General features: G+C 37.8%; 1 protein-coding gene across 1 annotated transcript in view; it reads right to left on the bottom strand.

Annotated features, from left to right (window-relative positions):
• Nucleotides 1-6,127: 6,127 nt before the first annotated feature.
• Nucleotides 6,128-21,410, bottom strand: part of Tbc1d15 (TBC1 domain family member 15) — a 51,826-nt gene continuing 36,543 nt past the window's right edge. The window contains exons 12-17 of the mRNA XM_027392394.2: nt 17,682-17,782; nt 14,087-14,186; nt 13,212-13,309; nt 10,394-10,510; nt 9,792-9,878; nt 6,128-7,472 (exon numbers count right to left, since the gene is read on the bottom strand). Coding sequence (XP_027248195.1) covers nt 7,254-7,472; nt 9,792-9,878; nt 10,394-10,510; nt 13,212-13,309; nt 14,087-14,186; nt 17,682-17,782 — 722 coding nt within the window. The 3' untranslated portion in view covers nt 6,128-7,253. The remainder of the gene's footprint in view (nt 7,473-9,791; nt 9,879-10,393; nt 10,511-13,211; nt 13,310-14,086; nt 14,187-17,681; nt 17,783-21,410) is intronic.

Genomic DNA, 21,410 nt, shown 5'->3' with positions numbered 1-21,410 from the left:
GATCATGAAGCAGGGTGGATAAGGAAATAGGGAGTATCTGGAAGGAGTTGGGGAAGAAGAAAAATATGAACAAAATAAATTATATGGGCAGGGCATTGGTGGTGCACGCCTTTAATCCCAGCACTCAGGAGGCAGAGGCAGGCAGATTTCTGTGAGTTCGAAGCCAGCCTGGTCTGCAGAGCTAGTTCCAGGACTGATGGGGAATGTACTATGTATGTTTATCTTATTGTTAAATAAAATACTGTTTGGCCAATGTAACGGCAAGTTAGGCAGGACTAGGAGTCAAAGAGGATTCTGGGAAATGTAGTAGAGAAGTGGTGTTCCAGGCAGGAAGTGACATAGTAAGGAGACTCATTTTTAAGAAGAGGAAAAAGGAAGTGTCCTCTCTTTTCCCATTCCTGTTCCAGTGGTGGGATGTGATTCACCAGCAAGGAGGGACGCCAATAAGGCATCTGATAAGATAAGTCTTATAAAATATATAGATGTATGATAATTGAGACTGAGCTAACAGATGAGAATCCTAGTCATTGGCCAAGCAGCTTTGTAACTAATACAAGTCTCTCTGTGTATTCATTTGGGCCTAACTCGGGCGGGTGGCTGGCATAAAGCTTACATGTGGCGGTGGGGCTCAAGCAGCTTTTGGTGGAAAGATTTATCGTAACACAGGACAGCCTCCAAAGCTACACAGAGAAACCCTGTCTCAAAAAACCAAAATAAATGAATAAATAATTGGAAAAGTAATATGTAAAAAATGCCAAAAACAATATTGACACTCATGTAAAATATCTATTTAGGCTTTTAAATTTTTTAACTACTTTTAAAAAAATATAAGCAACATAAAGGGTTCCCTTTTCTTTTTACAGTGTACAGAATAATATGAGCTCACAAGCAACAGCACCAGAAATGGAAAGCTTAATGAAATATAAAAGAGTGATCAAAGTCTTTGCAGACTCGAGAAAACTGCATTATCAAATAAAAGAGTGAGAAGCAACTCGTTTACACTTTCATGCCCCCTAAGTGCTCCGTATCTCTGTAGCTGTGGGTAAACAGAGGAGTATGTGAAAGAATTGTCCGGAGTCTGTAAACAGTAGTCAGACAATTCCAAAATCTACAACAAATTTAGTCATCAGAGTGCGGTATTTCATAAGGACAGACATATCGATAAATGGACTAGAACTGATAGCCTGTAATAATCCACTGCATTTGTGATCAACATTTTCAAAGAAAAGCTCCAAGATAAAACAAAGGGAAAATAATACTCTGAACAACTGTCATAGGGTGCCCAATCCCAGCGGACTCATCCACAATGCAACAGTTAAATCTAAGGCTCAGGGAAACTCCTGGAAGAGAACAGACAAATGTTAGAGCCAGAGGACCAGGACATCTGCTGCTAAATAGTATCTTCTAGACTTGAAAGGGAAGTTGCACCCATGAAACTTCAGCAGCATACACAAATCTGCATAATGAAAGATGCCAGAGTAGCTGGGGGAAATTTCCTAAGGCCCCAATCCTAGATGAAGGACTACAGGCAACCAATGGCTGCTGGAATGAGCCCTCCAATATATTACTCAATCCCAATGGGTCAGCCCTAATCACACATACAGACAAGCAACAATAAATGGACTCAGGGGTGCGTGCGTGCGTGCGTGCGTGCGTGCGTGTGTGTGTGTGTGTGTGTGTAAAACAATAATTAAAGCAGCAGCATCCATGGATTTGACAGGGATTGGGAGAGACATGAGAGGAGTTGGAGGGGGAAAATGATCTAAATCTAGTACTCATATGAAACTATCAAAAAATAAAAATTTAAAGAAAACAACCTTTACTATAGGAGAAAATATTTATTGTACCTCACCCAGAATCAAGAACTCTCATACTGTAGCAAGATTAAAAGAGTTAAGATTGAATAGAAGTATCTCTAAAGATACGGTTAATGAAAAAATGTTGTGCACCATTAATAATTGGAGAAACGAAAATCAAATAAAAAATGAGTTACTACTTCAGACTCAGTGGGGTAGTTAGGATCACAATAACAGATGATACCTAGCATTGATGAAGAGACAGAAAATCTGGGTTTTTCCTACATTACCTGTGGCACTGTAAAGTGATGTAGTTACTCCAGATAATAGTTTGATGGTTCCCTCAATATATGCTATCTAGAGTTGCCATGTGACCTAGGAGTTTTTACCCCAGGTATGTGGAAAACAATGTAGTTGTTTTGAAAAGACTATCTCTCAGTCTCTCAAGACTAAGGTTAACTAGAACTCAACAACTTAACTCTTAAGTATACATTCTTGCACATAAGGACTAAGAACAGCTTAAACTAAGAACATGTATAGCTTAAAATGGCAATCTACCTATACCAACAAGAAAATGCATGAAATGGAACTAGATAACAGCCAACTCTCACGACACCTGCACTTCCAATACATGTTTGTAATGTTCTGCCCTTCTACTTCCTTAATTCTCTCCTTTGAAAAGCCCTTGCTGACCCTAGGAAGGAAGATGGGCTTTGGACATGGATCCCTCCATTTTCTCCTTCTCCTTTCTCAGATAATCATTCTTTACCTCTCTTGACTTAGCCTATCATGTGGCAAACAGCTGAACCTCAGTTTGGAAACTTAAGTACAGTGGATGTTATTATGGCTGTTTTTGGTTGCCAACTTGACTACATCTGGAATTAAAACCTAAGCAACCGGGCACACCTGTGAGGGACTTTTCTGGATTGGATAATTTGAAGTTGGAAGAGCCACCCTAAATCTGAACCACACCTTCTGGACATGGGAGAAAGCAGCTTTGCCTTTTGCCTGCGTGTCCCCACTCCTGCTGCTAAGGCATTCATTCACTGATATTAGAGCATACTTCTCTAGGATTCCAGCGTGGAAGATGACCAGCTGAGACAGGCAGCCTCATGGACTGAACAACTATAGGATTCCTGGACTTTCCATTAGGAGACCGCCACTGTCAGGCTAGGCAAACTACAAGTCTTTATGTGATACTCATCTGGACTATGTTGGAGCTTAGATGTGCTCACTGTTATGCTGTGGTGTAAACAGGCTCACTCTGACTCCCAGGGGAGTATTGTTTGATCATCTTGGAACTCAAAGAATAAATCCAGCATGTCACCAATGTACACTCTAACCCAGAATGTGAAGAACTATTGACTATGAATTTAAAATGTAGATTTGGCAAAATCCGTCTTTGTGGTAGTGTAGAAAACCCAATCACCAGCTGGGTGGTGGTGGTACATGTTTTTAGTCCCAGGGAGGCAGTTAGAGGTGAGTTCGAGGCCAGACTGGTCTACAAAGCTACACAGAGAAACCCTGTCTCGAAAATTTTGTTTCATAACAAAATAAGAAAACCCAACCACCACAAAAGAATGCTTCTATATTCATGAAGATGTAAGCTATACCACAAATATTAAAAACATGAGTAGACGAGTTCAGTAAAATTTTCTTCATTTGCTTGACGTTGGTTTCAGCACAGGCAGAGGCCTGCAATTACCATTTCCTAGACTAGCCAAAGAGTACCAGATGTTTCTCAGAATATCAGGCAGAATGAGAGGACCGGAAATGAAGAGGACAACACTGCTACCTGCAGCTGCAAATTGGAACCAACTGATTAAGCAGCTGTGTTCAGAACACCTGTGGGTGGCTCTGGCCTTATTCACATGCATTTTATTCAATAATAAATGGAGACAAATCTCCTGTCATGAAGTGCATATGTTGTTGGTTCTGAAACAGTCTTTATGGGATTGGAGAACAACATAAAAGACACATACCCTATCTATCCAGGAGGAAGAAATAAAAACCAGGCAGGGCTGTTTGGCAGAAACTACCACAGCTGGTCAATGGTCACTGAAAACATGAAAGGAGAGCTACTGACAGGCAGAAAACATCCAAAGGGAAACAATCTGTGAAAGATAGCCATGAAGAGGATGTCTTCTGTGTGGTTTTAGTTGAGGAATGATCAGGTTAAGGCAGGCTGTGAGCAAGCTCTATACATCCAATGCACCCGTGAACTGCATATTCTTTTGCATGAAGAAACAGGCTATGCTCCAACAAGCAGCTGACTTCCAGAAGAATAGATACAATTGAGGTCAAGCAGTCTTGTCAAGATCCCAGAAACCCAGGCCATGAGAGCTGAAATTAGAGACATGGTGGGACATGTTTGAAAGCATAGAGGACAAGAAATGGAAGCAGAGGCAGAAGGTGAAAAATTGAGAATTCTGTTTGAAATCACAATAGGGTCTTTGGGCAAAACACTCAGTAAAACGACTGCTACCTCTTGTACCTTAACTTCCAGGAGTGACGGCTGCTGGAGGAAGAGAAAGATTAGGGAGCCATGCAGTCCCCACTGGCCTCACTCCAGGGATGGAGGAACCTGAGTGTGCTCTCAGGCTCGCCCATAGTCTTCCATAGGTATGCACATTCCTCTGAGGTGGTGACATTTCATGTTCCCCTTGCACTACACCTCTGTTATGAGGCACTGCATTTTGGAGAATGTTGGTGTTTCTTCACACTTGCAGAGATTTTGCGATCACAAAAAGATTGTCCTTATGAAAATGGTGTAATTAAATGCACCATTTCAGAAATATAAACTTAAATTATCTTTCCACTTTCTCAGGAAGCAATTAGACTAGTTGGCTGAACATTGAAGTCACTATATATAAATGTAAAATCCTATGTAAGTATACTTTAATAAATTTCTACTTTTTAAGAAAATCAAGGGGAAATTTTCCAGAAAATAGGAAAACTGTCAGTTTTGTTCATCATGCTGTGGTGACTCCCAACTGTAAAATTACTTTTGTTGCTACTTCATAACTTTAATTTTGCTACTTAATGTAAATATCTGTATTTTCCAATGGTCTTAGAGGATCCCTGAGAAACAGTCCCTCAACAACCCCAAAGGGGTTTTGACCTACAGGTTGAGAATCACTGCTGTAAGACTTTTAAACAAAAACTCAGAAGTGAAAATGTCCAGCACACTGATGCACACAAGGTAAGCCCATGAACACCATGCTAGGAATGGACACATGGGGCTCCCTGTAAGATTCAGTCAGGACCCATCCCAATTCTGGGTACCACCAAGTTCAACAACTACTATTCTCCTGTAAGGACTACTGAAAAGATCGTTTCTATTAACCAAGACTAAAGTTTTCTGCATGGAAAGAGATGAAAAATCTAGAAACATAAACAGGTTCTTAAATGTAAATGTTTCCCATACACTCACAAAAAAATTGAAAATATGCAATTAAAATTACAAACTATTTAAACTTTAACATTCTTATGTATCACATAACATACATCTTCTACATGCTACAGAGGTATAAGTAGGTATAAGCAGAACATTTTGTGAACATTAAAATTACCTTTTCAAAAGTTTCTCCAAGAAATTTTCCTGGACTATATATTCTAACAACCCCACTAACTCAAGCTTGCATTGTGTTCCTAACTGGATTTTGTCTGCTAATTTTTACCAACTCCAATGCTTTATCACTCTCATGTAAAGAAAGAAATGTGATTGACAGAAATGCAGAGTTTAGTAAAAATATTTTAACAAGCAGTCATAACAAAACTTGACCAAAGTTCAACTTATGAAACATATTAAATTTTCTTTAATCTGAAGCAAATATCGTATTACGTAGAGAGAAGTCCGAACATCCCCTTGTCCAGGAAGAACAAGGAGGACATCAAGATGTTCTGAGCAATTTCCCGAGCAGCAGGAAATGAAAGGCTGGGGTGCTGGCTTGTGAGCAGTTTTTCTAGACAGGCTTACTCATTATTAACTGATAAGAGATAACACCCGATATTAAAAACTTGAATCTAATGGCTCTAGTGCCATGACTGTCAGTTAATACTCAACTGGGGGAAAGTTCCTTTGGTACCTTTACTTTCTGGGGAAGAAAACAACCAACCTATCTACACGACCACTGTAGAGCTGCTGCTTCACTGACTCAAACAATCACACTGGGACTGTGTGAGTACTGATGAAAACGTGTTAAGTATAAAGAAGGCGCTTGTTTTTCAAGTCTACAGCTCAATGGAAGAATTACTTCAATAATGAAAAACTGTGATACATCCATGTCCACCTTGAGTTAGTCTGACAAAGAACCAGCAGTTTCTAGGTGTAATTTAACTGAAAACACTATTTCAGCTTTCAATTTATTTTAATGATATGTACAAGAGTTTAACAAATTACAATTAAAACGGAACCAGTTATGTTAATTCCACATAACTTAAAATCATGCAATACTGCATGGTAAAAACAGCTTCATTCATATACAAAAAAATATTACTTTGAGACTCATGACAGTGCCTGGAAATCTTTGACATAAGCTATCTGCAAAGAATATTTTATAAAAATTTAAAGATCTGATTAACCAATTAATGCATTATTAGGAAAAGATAATAAACATTATTAGTAAAGTGAGGTTACAGTGATTAATTTTAAAATTATACCAGATATAGATAGGATTGATGTAGTCTCATTAAATAAATGTCCAGTTAAGAAAATAGTTTTGAAAAAGATCTTATATTGAAGCATGTATTAACTTTGTTGAATCAGCTTATATAAATCAATAGTCAAGTTTATTCAGTTACAGAAAATAGGACTATGCTTTCTTATACTCATAAATAGTACTTATATATAGTCTATGTACAAGAGAAGAAAAGTTCTTTATAAAAAACATACTGCCAAATCCACTTGCTAAGGCTGAAGTAGTTCTTTATCCACACAGTAAACTACACTGGTGAAATGTCTAATTTAAATCACACTCAGCCAGAATAAATACTTAAGCTGAATATTGTTGTAAACAATAGAAAAGCCAAATCTGTGTGTATTTTTAGATCTCATCACTAACAATCTCCTCATCTTAGAATGCGTTATAAAGGCTCACCATTTAATTTCATCAAGTCCATAGCCAACTAAGGAGTAAACTGTGGATGCTTTTCAAAGTGCGTAATTCCCAAAGCATCCACTTGTAGTATTTATCCAATCCCAGCTCATCAGCCACAAATAAAATGCACTTCACTATAAAAATACTAAGGAATGTTATTGAAAAGGAAAGGCTATTTGGTAGAAGTAACTACAAAAATAATTAGTTTAAAACTTTGTAAAGCTTTAATGCAAGAACATCAGTACACTGTCTTTCCATAAAACTTAAAGCATGATCCATACCAAGACTGTAAATGTCTACCTTTCATGTACTAAAAAGGAATTGCAACAAAGTATCTCAAAAAACATAAGACAAATGATCATGCAGGTGTTAATCTGCAGGCATTTGGGGATGCTAATGTCTGTGCGGAGCTGTCGTCTTTGGCTTCACTGGCAGCAAGGATGGGCAAGGTGTTACTTGGAAATGCAGATGTGGAACAAGTAGTACCAACATTTTCATCTTCACCAGTATCTGAATCTGGAGTTGTAACGTCACTGTTCTGAAGCCCCAGGATCTCACAAACTGCTTGTGGCAATTCCTGAGTATGAAAAATCAAACATAAAACAATTTATTCACTACTGAGGAAAAATATTCACAAAGTAACCCTTTAAAACTACTTGATTTCTGAGTCCGAACACTTATTTTAACAGTGTAAATGCCACATTCTTCTCACATTATCTTTCTAAAATGAAATTCTAGCCATCTATTTTGTCTCATAAATTTTTCTAATTTTAAATGTCAACATGACACAGGATAGAGTCATCCGTGAAGAGACTTTCAATTGTGGGACTGCCCAGAGCAGGTGGCCTGTAGGCAAGTCTGGAGGGGATTGTTTTGATTGCAAACTGATGTAGCAGGCCCCAGCCCACTGTGGCCCACACCATTCCCTGAACAAGAGGTTCTGGGATAGGCTTCAAAAGAAAACTAGGCTGGAGAGATGGTGTCAAGGACACCTGCACTGATATGCTCATACACACAGAGAAAAAGTGTCTGTCTGTCTGTCTCCCTTCTCACACACAATAAATCTGCTAAAAGTACTAAGCATGAGCCTGTGAGTGAGCCATGAAGCAGCACTTTTCCACAGTTTCTGCTTTAAGTTCCTACTCTGACTTCCCTCACTAATGAATGTGACCTGTAAGTGGAAGTAAACCCAGGTCTCTTCTAATTTGCTTTTAGTCAATGTTTTGTCACACAACAGAATGAAACCAAAACAGAAGCAGTTCAAGGACCTCATCCAAATTAATCACTCTATACTAATAATCACCAGGAGCTGCTTTGGTTGCTGTCTGCTTGCTTGCTTTGGCCTTTACTGATGGGGGAATGTCCTTTTGTATATGTTTCTCTTATTGGTTGGTGAATAAAATACTGTTGGGCCAATGACCAATGAGGCAGTAAGATAGACAGGACTAGAAGAGAAGTCTGGGAAAGGTAGGCAGGAGAGCCTGCTGGAGAGTGTCAAGATGCTGCCAGAGGAGTAACACCATGCCAGGCATTACCAGGTAAGCCACAGCCTTGTGGCAATACATAGATTGATAGAAATGGGTTAATAGGACAGAGTTAGCCAATAAAAAGCCCTAGTCATAGGCCAACAATTTCATAATTAATATAGTATCTGTGTGTTTATTTGGGGCTCAAGGTCAGAGGGACCTGCCAGGCCAGAAACATTTACCTTACACTTTACATTTCATTACATTTTATGGGGGTTCATGTAGCCCAGTCTAGACTCAAACTCATTACAAACAGCTGAAGCTGGCCTTAAATTCATGATCCTCATACCTCTACCTCTCCAACGGTGGGACTGCAAGAATGCAACACCAAACCGCATGTAGTTTTCTAACATTTAAAATTTACCACTTTTCTGTCCTCTGCATAGTTATTCTAACTCCTTTTGAAACACTAGTTCCTTAAAGATTCAAAGTTATCTCATGGGCAGGTTTTGAAACAAAGCAGCTATCCAACAAGCATCCCTAGAACTAAACTCAATAACTATTTGAACCCATGGAGGGTGGGGGTGATACAAAGCTGAAATGAAAATACTTATAAAAATGAAAAAAGCCATCAGTTCCTATGAATTATGGGGTTTTGCTGGGTTTGTCTGTGTTTCTGAGCTTGAGACAGAAATGTGCGACTATTTCTACCTGCTCCCATTCCCTTCCTGATGTTGGCCAGGACCCAAGACTGCTTTTCTGATTCTCTGGGATTCCTTCTTCTCCAAGCTCCCCCACCCCCCACATGGCTGCTGACACCCACACTGGCCTAAACAGAATGGCTTTTTTTTCCTTTTCTCCTCCATCCCCTCTTCTGAGCAGTTGCTGAGATTAGCAACTTGCCTGCCCTGGAGTTTTCTTTTAACTTTAATATAATTTTTAAGATAAAATTGTCTAAGTTTTATTTTAAAACAAGAAAGGAAAAGATGCTGAAGTATAATAATTTGATTTAAATTCAGCTAAAACATTAAATCTGTCTTTGTTTTTAGAAACAAGACCTGATGACAATGGAGTAAGATAAACTACCACCCACATGCTTCTAGTCAGCACCTCTCCTTGGTGCTGGATGTTGCACATTTAATAAGAGATCTTGTTCGGTATTCATTAAATTGGATAATGCCACTTAAAATTTAAAGCCTCCAGTTGTAGAAATATTTTCATTACGTTTGCCATTTTGCCAATTAAATGTTTCCAATCTGGCATAATTCGTCAACTGTTTTCAATTAAGTAAGGTAAACTTAAAATGGTAAATAAAGCAAAGCAAAAAAGCCCTCAATTTTCTGACTGCCATTTACTTTCCTTATAAGAAAATCTTTCCTTAGCTGATAAAAAAGGAGAAAAATATTGCAATTATTTGCAACACTGTATACCTTGCATTGTGCCATCTGTAAGGAAATTGCTTCCGCTTTACATAGTATATCTTCCACATCAATTTTCATGGACAATTCATTGATGTGCTGAAGAAAGAAAAAAAAAAGAGAACAATAGTCAAAACAGAAAGCTCTATTATGCTCTAAAACAATTTATTACCAATTATACTGCACTGCCGATATTAACCATAATATAAAAATATTCTCAAATTAAAATCCACAGAAAATCCAACACATCTCTCACTAGACTCTTTCAGGTTTTAAAACCAAAGAATTAATAAGTTAATAAGCTTACAGAACATTAAACCTGCAGCCATCTCAAGTCTTCTATCTCAAAGTTTTAAGCAAAAGGCAATTCATTTTTTAAAACTAAACTACATTTAAAAAAATGTTAAGTTTACTTTCCTTCCTAAAGAGCTACCTGAAAATAACTGAGCAATATGTATTTGCTAAAGTGTCATTCTCAGAAAGCCAGTCCAACACTAGGTGTTAGGGACACAGTGTGAGTTACTCTTGAGATTCAGTAACACCCCAAAAAGCTGTGCATGAGAACCACCAGAGAGAAGCACCGGTGCACCATCTTCTAATGAGACAAGAGCCACCTTAAGAATTTCGTTGAAGCCATAATGCTTTTCCATTATCTGCTGCTTTTCTGATTCCAGGATAGCACAACATAGAAGAAGATGAAAGTTCTTACAAGGCAGTTCTGTCCACATGACCTACAAAATAAGTAAGTTACTTGGAAACCAAATCAATTCTAAATTATCTCCTCAGAGATGCATGCTAATTCTGAAACAATAAACATGCCTGTTGGGATAGTCCAGTTTTTCTACCTAACAGATGAGAAATGAAGGAGTTACAAAGGAATTGAAATCAAGTTTAGTATATACTGATATACTTCCAGTGTGCTGCTCCCTGTATTTGAAGAGTCACACATGCAGAAGGAAAGCCTGAAAATCTAAAGGTTAGATTCACTTGCAATATTTGTCTGAACTTTGACTTTCTCACAAATGTTCAGTGCTTAGAACAATTAGGGGGGCAAAATCCTATAAATTAAAACAGGCCTAGTTATAGAAGAGTAGAGACAGCCAGAGGTACTTCTACACCATGTACATCACATCACATAACTCAAGATCAAGAGTATCCCTGAAGCCAACAAAAACTTCAGGGACTGCCCAAAATTAACAAACCATTACATACACATTTGAGCAACAGTTCCATTTTAACCTAACTGTGAGTTGGTGACAACAAACTAAAGACCTTATTCCCCCTAGTAATGTATTTAATGACATCTTTTCTGGGAAGAAAAAGAAACCATACAAAAATGCCAGTAGAGCATAGCCGAAATGCCTTTGCTTTCACAGGGAATAAGTCAAGTTCATCCAGTTCTAGAAATTTCATTACAAGGCAATTAACCTCAAAGTTTCAGGCTATTTGGTAAACACAGATTCAGAAGTCAGTCTAGCTAAGTGGTAACAATATTTTTAAATCATCTTTAAAGATTTCATGTTCCCATGTCCAGGGCAGGCCCCTTGCCCAGGAGTAGCAGCCACCACAAACAACTCCATCTTTTGTTTTATGGGCTTTTTGTTTCCCTCTGTGGGTGGGTGGGTGGGTGGGTGGGTGGTGGGTGTGTGTGTGTGTGTGTGTGTGTGTGTGTGTGTGTGTGTGTGTTAAAAGAGATCGAGAAAGAAAATAAGGTTAGGTGGGTAGAGAGGGGGGAAGGTCTGGGAGGAGTTGTGGGAAGGGAAAACATGATCAAAGTATATGGTATGAAAACTGTAATAATATTCAAGGTTCTAATTACATATATCTGATATGAAGTTAGGTATGAATTCATGAAGAACACAAGCATCACAAAGCAATATCCTTCAACTAGCAGAGCCTTCTCTAATGGTAATGCAGGAACCAATTTTCAACTGTAAAAGGAGTTCCACTACAGGATTCTTAACATATGTATTACATATTCTTTCCTTGGTAGAAATTCTACCATTCCTTGGGTTTGTTATATATTTTTTTTATTTATTTTATGTATATGAGTGAGTGCTCTATCTGCATGTGCTACTTTATGCCAGAAGAGGGCATCAAATCCCACTACAGATGGTTGTGAGCCACCATGTGGTTGCTGGGAACTGAACTCAGGACCTCTAGAAGAGAGTAGTCAGTACTCTAAACCGCTGTGCCATCTCTCCAGCTCCCTTTTTTCCTTAGTTTTTATAAAGATAAGACATTATACTAATACTGTACATAAAAAAAGACTTCCAGCCTTATGAACTGAATAACTACTAGATTCTTGGCCTTTCCATTGGGAGACAGCCATTACAGAACTGGCTGAACTTATAAGCCACTCTAATAAATCCTCTTTTTATATTCACAAATAACACACCCCCCTTTTTTTTCATTCTGTCAGTTCTATCCTATACAGAACCCTGACACACACCAAGAAAGGTATGAACTGGATTACATGGTAGATTTTTGGCTTTTTGAGGAACCTCCACAAGATGAAACCCATACCTAGCACAATGGGCCAAGAAACTGCAGATAGATGTGTCATAGGCCCTAAAAGAGAACCTACTACTATTAGTCTACTAAATGGACATAGTATAAAACCAATTCCTAATGACTTGTTAAACCTATAGATCAATGAGGGCTCTAGTTGCAGTAAATGGTGATTTACATAAATACACACTGGTGTAGAGAATGAACCAGCAGAGTGCTCACCCTTAACAGGGGCAGACATACATCCTGCCCCCTTCCAAGGGGTAGATCATTGTGGAAGAGGGAGCAGAAAGAATGCAGAAGCCAGAGGTGGTGGCTGTGCACAAAGAAACACTGCTTGTTTTTTGGGTTTTTTTTTTTTTTTTTTTTTTTTTTTTTTTGAAGACAGGGTTTCTCTGTGTAGCTTTGGAGCCTATCCTGGCACTCACGCTGTAGACCCGGCTGGCCTTGAACTCTCAAAGATCCACCTTCCTCTGCCTCCCAAGTGCTGGGATTAAAGGCGTGCACCACCAACGCCTGGCCAAAGAAACACTCTTATGGCCACAGCAGAAGGTGCACATCTGAATTTATAGTGGTTGTGACAGCACAGGTAAAACCTGTCAAGCCAGGCCAGACCAGCATGTAAAACTCTCAAAGAATAAAAATTTAAAAATAAAAAAGTCAAATCTACCAAATAAAGATACAGGTAACAAATGATCTAGAATACTCTCTCTGGGATAGTTGGCCTCATATCTCAGTGCTGTGCTTTCAAAAGACAGTCCAAGAACCAGAGTTGTTATCTGAGGTTGGTAGTTGTTAGGGAAGACTACAAATGCATTTCAAACTCTCTTGCCTGAGAAATTTCAGGTGAAGCTATAAGAATATACTTATAACTCTACACAGAATAAATGGTTTCTTTCCATAATCAACGTAAGAACTTACCTCCCATAGTCGAAGAATATCTAGAAAACTAAATTCCCTTTTAAATCTGATTAAAAGCCATCGGAAGCAAAAATATAGATATCCAGAGTCCTGGGATTCTGTTAAAAAAAAAAAAAAAAAAAAAAGTTAAAAAACAAAAAAAAAGACAAAGAATAGGGCTTAGTCTTATGCTAATATGTCAGAATGGAGGTATCTTCCTCAAACTCAGATTTATCTGCGCATTCTATGTAACAAGAAGCCTTACATGTCTGACTATATTCCGCCAATTCAAGGAAGCAACTGAATGTATATCGTAACATTTTTTAAAGCCCACTAAACAAATGAGTAAGTGTGTGAAGACAAGATTATACCAAGTGGTCTTAACCCTTCTCTTCTTTAAAAGAACTCAGGCAATAGCATTGGGGCATTGTTGTCTTTAAGAGCCTTCATATCCAGTAATTGAACGAAGCAGAAACAGGCACCCAAAGCTAAACACTGAGCCATATTCCTGGATTCCAGTTGCAGACAGGGAGGAGGGATGAGCAAAGGAGCCAAGACAGTGCTGGAGAAACCCTCAGAAACAGTTGAGCTGACCTAGTGAGAGCACAGAGAGACCCTAGTCGTAAAGCTTGGGAACAAGCATTGTACCGAACCAAGCCCTCTGAATGTGGGTGCCAGCTAGAAGGCCAAGACAGTCTATGGGACCTCTAACAGTGGGGCCAGTGTTTATCCCTAGAGCACAAATGGACTTTGGGAGCCCATTTCCTGTGGAGGGGTATTTTTGCAGCCCAGATACAGGAAGGAGGGTCTGGGTCCTCCCCCAAATGATGTGACAGACTTTATATTTTTACAGGTATTTACAACCTACTGTATATACTTGTATTCATTCAACTTACCTAAGTAGCTACAAAATCCACTGTCCAATAATCTCAGTAAGGTGCTTAACTGGATTAACTGGGTCTTCATGCCTTGCATTTGTTCTTCAAAATTTTGATGCTTTAAAAGAAAATTATTACCACATAATATTTAGTATTTCAAAATACATTATTACTGATAATTAAAGATAAATGCTGGAGGTCTACTGAACTGGTAATGATAAACAACTAATTGAAAAGCTAAAGCATCACTAAAAGAGGAGGGGAAAAAAAGAAAAAAATGTCATTGCTCTCCAAGGTTTACTTTCTACTTCTATTTATCTGACTTAGATCAAGAAGAACACAGGGATGGCAGGAGACTGACCAATAGCAACACTCCTGTATTTAGAAAAGGAGCACACATTCTGGGACATAAACAGTTATCAAATTATTTCCATTATTAAATATTCCTTCAAATAAGTGTATGAAACAAAATTAATTTTAGCTTTAACACAAACCTCATTTTAAATAACTAATTGCTTTTTAGATTTGCTAAGAATAGGACATTTGGGAAATCAAAGTTGTGATCATGACCATAGTAAAACACTACCTGTTTTGCATATAGTTTTCTCACAAGTGCAAAGGCTATATAATGTGATACTGCCATAGACTGAGCACAGGAGCAGATATGGAAATCTGTATTGTATTAAACAGACATTTCAAAATGTCATTGGCAAAGAGGATTTCATTAAAAAAATATATATATATATATATATATACATATATATATATTATATATATATATATATATATATATATATATGGAGTTTGGGAAGTTGTTTGGGGCATATAGATATGTAAGTATTTATAAATGTAGCAGTATTAACTTTTCATATGATCAAACTTGAACAGACAGAATTCACAAAGAAATAGTTCCTTGAGAGTGAAAGGCTCCTCCTGCAGTGGTAGCACATGCCTTTAATCCCAGCACTTGGGAGGCAGAGGCAGTGGACCTCTGTGAGTTCGAGACCAACCTGGTCTACATGAGAGTGAAAGGCTTGAGAACTGTTGTGGTTTACATACTCAAACAGCCTTCAAGGTTGACAAGGCTCCCTGGCAACACTGAGACAAGCAACGGAAGATGCCAGAACAAATATTCTCAAAGCCCTTCAGGCATTCTGACCCTTTACTCAAAAGCCTCTACTTCTCTGTGCTGCCCTACCTCCCTAGCCCTTAGATCAACTTTTCCACACCATTCTCACACTTTTTCAATAGTTCTATAACAGTACTTCAGCCAAACTATCAGTTTAGAAGCCAATCTTGACTGTAAACCTTTCTCTTCAAAGAATTAAGGAATCAGCTTAATAAACTCAAGCCTCCAGAATATAGTTCCTAATAGTACTCTGGTAACTGATGAAGGACAAAATTCACCAATCCACAGGATTTTTGCTTTAGCAGTCAAAAGTTATAGTTGGAGTACAACATGACTAAGTCATGCTATAAAAAAGCATCTAGAAAATGACAGAAATCCACTCTGAAGGAGTACTCTGAGAGAACAGGTAATAAAGGACTTTTCTATATAGTAAAATAGATAACGAACACAGCAAAGCTTATTATGTTATTTGTAGTTTGCAAACATTTCCATAAGACAAAGTCTATGCCTTCATCTACACATAAACTAATCTGTAGGCATTAGGTTCAGCAATCACAAAAGCAGTGAAATGTTTACATGGAGTAAAACAAAGACAAGGAGTCGAAAAGCAACGTCATCAAGTTAAAGTGCAGGAATCAGTACTAACACAACAAAACACCAGCCCCGACTGCTACACACTGCCCTTCCATAGGAATGTCACATTGTAAACAAAGTTAGTAGACTAAAAGATCTTTTTAGAATAAAGACTAGAACAATCCCATGACTCTTCTATGTAAAAGAGAAGCATAGAACACTTACTGTAGACAAGACAAAATGAAGAAATTCAAACTCTTGGTACAGAAAATGAGAAAGACTGTAAATTACAGATTTAGAGAGAGTAGCCTTTATGTATAAGACCTAAATATATGCACATGTGCATATATATTGGCATCTGAAATTATATATCAATAAATTTGAATATGCCAATGTTGGCTGTTTTGTTCAAAATTATTACAAGAAAATAAGCATAGTGTGTTCACATTAATTGAGGGGATATATACTGTGAGTAGAGGTTTGAACTAAATACCGGGGAAAGATTCATGTATTCATTCTATAAAACTCAGCTGGTTGAACCACTTCATGTAGAACATTAGGAAAATTCTGCTATAAGGAACACACTAGTTCTAAGAAAAGGAAAAAAAAAAACACAAGGAGGACAGACCATTTTTATGAAATTATCAGTTGTACAGACCTTTATAACAAATGCCTCAGGTTTCTAGAGCACTTGGGAGTAATTGGAACTAAGAAGGTAGGCAAATCAATCAATCAAAAAGGTACGGAAGACAACTGTATGTCTAAGGTTACTGCAAAGCTGATAGCCTTTCCAAATGACCCGAAAGCAATTCACAGCCAAGGATTAACTTAAACATGCACTGATTTAACAATAAAAGAACATTTAAACACTATAAATCTTATCAAATACATTTGGAAAAGGACTAAAAGAAATGAGGATAAATTCAAAATACAGACAATAGATTTAAGGAAACAAAGGCAGAAAATAATGGTAAAGAAAAATAGATAAATAAGAAGTACAAAACATATACTTCGCAATTTCACACCTTAAGACTTGAATTAAACTTATTACAGAAAACTTATTACAGGTAACTAGATTCAAGGTCTTTAATCCCCGTTTCAGTATGTACCATAAAGACTTAGCATCAAGTGTATTGTGTGTGTGTGTGTGTGTGTGTTTTCGTTGTTGTTGTTGTTGTTGTTTGAATAATACAGGGCCCTGTGGTCAGGGCTTTAAATTTCATATAAGCCTTTATCTATTCATATTCCCTCCACCCACTCACCTACCCCAAATGGTTTTCTAACTTTTTGCTTGAGAAGACTTTTCTGCTTAGCTCTGCTAATAGTGGCTCTGACTACTATCCTAGAACTCTGTCTCAAAGATATATTAACAATGACAAATAAAATGTTATGCAATATGTGTATTTAGACACTCCAGTGATCACACCCTTCTTGGAAAATAACATGGAATGGATTCTAAGAAAGTATGAGACACACCAACATTTTAAGACACATTTGGAAGTAAGTCCAGGTATTATAATGACAAAACCCAAGACATGCAGTGAAGGTCAGAAGACTACTTAGAATGGCACTAAGCTTTATATCTGAAACTAGTATGAAGCTCACAAAACTGAACTCATCTATTCATCAATATTCTATGAAGACACATGGCTCTCCTATAGAGCATAAGCATTTACTGACATTAAGCCCATTAATTACTGTACTATCAACAGATATTATCAACCTTTTCATATTAAAAATGATTCTAGTATTTTCCCCAGCCTCTTGAAAGCTTATTAAAAAGAAGAAAGAATATGCAGTAACAATTTCAAGCTCCATCATAGTAGCTAGATATTAAAATCAATCTTACACACTTATAAAAGTAAACTTTTCAGATTCAGTCTGAATAAAGGAAAGAATCCCTCTGCTCACCATTTGGTCCATGTAAGAAGCAAAGCACCAAAAGGCATCCACTTCATTCTCCATCACATATAAAAGAGGGGAGAGTAAGTCGCTCATTCCTTGTATATATCCTGAAAAAATGAAGGGGAAAGTTTCTGAAAACCTCAATTCTGTGCTCAATCATCCACTACAATGCTTTCCACACAATCTTATTACCTCATCATGAGCCCACACTCTATCATCCATGACAATGTCTTTAAATACAACCTTATTGCCATGTTATATCTAATCTATACCTTGGAAGATTAAAATATTACTCATATTAGCATAAGAGAACACCTGGTTCCTATAGAAAGACAATTATTACAGTTTCAAGCAAGAAATTTAAAGGAAAGAATATCATATTTAAATATAAACATGTCTACAGATTTATGTAGATGATTGGAAAATAACACAGAATTTCAGGAAAATGAATAACTAAGAAGATTAAATTGTTATCACCAGACTTTTTCCATTCTGGCACTGACAATGAAATAAAGACCAATATTAAACTAAACCAATTAAAGTCTGAAGAAAATCTAATCTGACCTGAACAAAGTGCAAAGGAGTGTGATTCCACTGTGTCTGGCAGTGCACAGTCTATGATAGGAAATTTTCAAAGTGTGCTATTCAAAAGATTTACAATGTACCTTTCCTTTAGGGGGATGTGCTTTGTTATTAAGTTAGGAAAAATAAAATTTTCAAAAAAGCTAATTTAATCCTAAGTCTTCAGCTCTCAAATGAGCTCTCTACTCTATTTCATCTTTGCTGAGGCAATCTGTTAGTTTATTCTTCATCTTCAGGGAGTCTTTAAACTATTTCATTCTTTTAGATTATATTCTTCAGGGTATGGGTTTTGGGAATGTGTAAATCATCATTCATTGAGAAAGGGTAAAGGCGGTTACCATTGTGTTCACCTGCGCTTTGATTCTGTACTAGTGCTGACTGTATATCTTGATCAGAAGGATCGCAATTCCTAAAGTATTTCCCTAAAATTATCTTCATGACTGGAAACATGGGAGAAATAACATTCCTTATAACCCTAGTACATTTTCTTACACTGAAAATAAAACCTCAGTCTACTTGCTGGTCAATTTTTCAGGTAACTAAAACTTACCTACTGGAGTTTAAAATTTTAAAAATCTTGGGAGTTAACGTTTCCTGTGTTTTGGTTTTTGGTTTCTTTTTTGTTTTGTTTTGGAGGCAGGATTTCTCTGTTAACAGCTTTGGCTGTCCTGGAATTCGCTTTGTTGACAAGACTGGCCTTGCACTCAAAGAAATCGGCCTGCCTCTGCCTCCCTGAGCATAGGGATTAAAGGTGTGCTGCACCATCACCCAGGAAAATTATTTTTAAAAACAACAGACACTGTGGCACCTTCTTACCCACAGCATTCAACAGAATTTAACTTTTAATTAGATATTCAGGGTCATCTTTGTCAACATCCACAGTACCAAACAAAACAAAAGGCCCATAGACACTTCCTGGCATAGTACCTGTGTTCTCTAGGTAAAAGTTACTCTGTATGCTTTTCACCATTTTGATCTATTTTCTCAATAACAAGACAGTTTGGGGAAGATGTATCTTACTTATTACTCATCTGTGAGTTAAGAAAACAAGTCAAAATGATGGAATCATCAGAAAACTAAATTTACTGCCTGAGTGAAGGACAGGAAATGTGGCCCACTGATTGCAAAATGAACTATTTCGGCCTCTAACAACCCCAGTTACTCATGGGAAGCTTAACTAAGTTTCAGACACCTGAAGTGTCTGGTGTTAGTGTAGACAGAGATGGCAAGCTGATACACTTCTCAAACTGTATTCCTAGCAGAATGCACAGCCATAAGTGAATTTTTATCTCAAAATTATCATGGCAGGCCAGGCAGTGGTGGTGTACGCCTTTAATTGCAGCACTTGGGAGGCGGAGGCAGGCAGATCTCTATGAGTTTGAGGCCACCTTGTCTACAGAGCGAGTTTCAAGACAGGCTCCAAAGCCATACAGAGAAACCCTGTCTCAAAAAAAAAAAAAAAAATACAATTATGGTGGAGAATGCATGGATGCCACGTGTTCTCAGGAACAATGCTCGAATTCTCTACAATAGTAAAATCTTAAATTAAAATGGCATGGATTGGAGTGCCGGAAGTATAGCGCAGTAGTTCATAACATTCGTTAATGCTGTGACCCTTTAACACAGTTCCTCATGTCCTGGTGACCGCTCCACCCCAAGCATAGTTACTTTCATTGTTTCCTTCTAACTTAATTTGCTACTGGTATGAATTATAATTTAAATATCTGATATGCAACACCAAAGGTTGAGAACCACTGGTAGGGTAAAAATGCCAGCCAGTAACAAGGATGTGATTCTCTAGCCCTGGACCAATTATCTTCTTATTCAACCTTGAGTCTCTTTCTGAACCAATACGCTTTATTGATAAAGTGGGACTAACAGCCTCACTTCTTCAAAAAGCTATTATTATAATTTGATTTAAAATTAAAATCAAATCAAGTATGGCAGCACTTTATACCCTGAAAGTCATTTTATATGCTTTCAACAATACAGTATGAAGTTCACTATAGGTATGGTGCATAGGACTGGCTACATTTTTTTAGTGAGAACTCTGTAATTTTCAATATATTACCATTAAAGAGGCCGATACCTTAAGAACCATAACCAAGAGAATTAATAGAAATGCAAACAATGAAGAAAGTGTTATTTCTAATTTAAGGTTTACTTGAGTTTACATGTGCTGAGTGTCCAATCAGCTACTCCAAAAGATGCCCAAAGCTCTACTGAAATAATCTAGAAAACACTATTTCCGACAGTCTCTAGCTGAGAGCCATTCAAATGGCAGTAATTCAGGAATGTGCATTACTTATCATTTATAATGGGCTGATGCTTAGGGAGAGAACCAAGTTCCCTTAGCAAGGTCTCTTGCTGCTTATAAATACTGGCTCCTTGAGCCCAGTACTCAGTCAGGAGGCAGGTGGATTGCTGTGAATTGAAGGCTAAGGCTTGCCTGATCTACATATCAAGTTCTAAGCCAGGCAGGGCTACAGAGTAAGATCCTGTCTCAAAATCAAAACAATTTTCTCCCCTCTAGTGTCCCTTCCTAAATGACTTCCCATTTTACATGCCAGTTCTAATAACTTCATTTTTGTAGGACTCACACAATCTACTCCACTTTACAACCCAAGAGCTCCAATCAGTTTTCTTCCAAAAGAAGGAACTGTAAACAATGGTTCCAGACTTTCTCCACAAATGCATTGTTAATGTCTTCCTAATCTTCAAGAAATAACTAACAGCTCCATTTATGACACACTTATTCCAAATAGCTCAACCAAGGGCCGAGGTTTTCAGATTTTGATGGATTTCAGATTTCCAAATTAGGGAAGCCCAAAGTGATGTCTATGTACACACTCAAATTCCAAAGTCTGATGTGAGGGAGACCTGAGTACATTTGTCACCCCACTCATCACCAGAGTTGATTCAGCTCATCTGGCTGGCTGCAAGGGTGACTGCTTCCTCCATTACCACTCTGCAACTCATTCCTGAAGTTTTGCACTCGGAGGGCAACCTTCTCCAAATACAGGAAAACAGTCTCCAGTCCAGGGGATCTGAGTAGCTTCCCTCACCACCTAGAACCTCTCAAAACCCAAGAAGATATGAGTTCTGAAATACCTGGTCCAAACTGTTCAGGGAAGCAATGTTCAGCCTGTGTTT

The sequence above is a fragment of the Cricetulus griseus genome (genome assembly GCF_003668045.3).
Source record: "Cricetulus griseus strain 17A/GY chromosome 1 unlocalized genomic scaffold, alternate assembly CriGri-PICRH-1.0 chr1_0, whole genome shotgun sequence".
Lineage (NCBI taxonomy): Eukaryota > Metazoa > Chordata > Mammalia > Rodentia > Cricetidae > Cricetulus > Cricetulus griseus.
The sequence above is the reverse complement of the archived record's forward strand: the minus strand, read 5'-3'. Positions and strand labels throughout refer to the sequence as shown.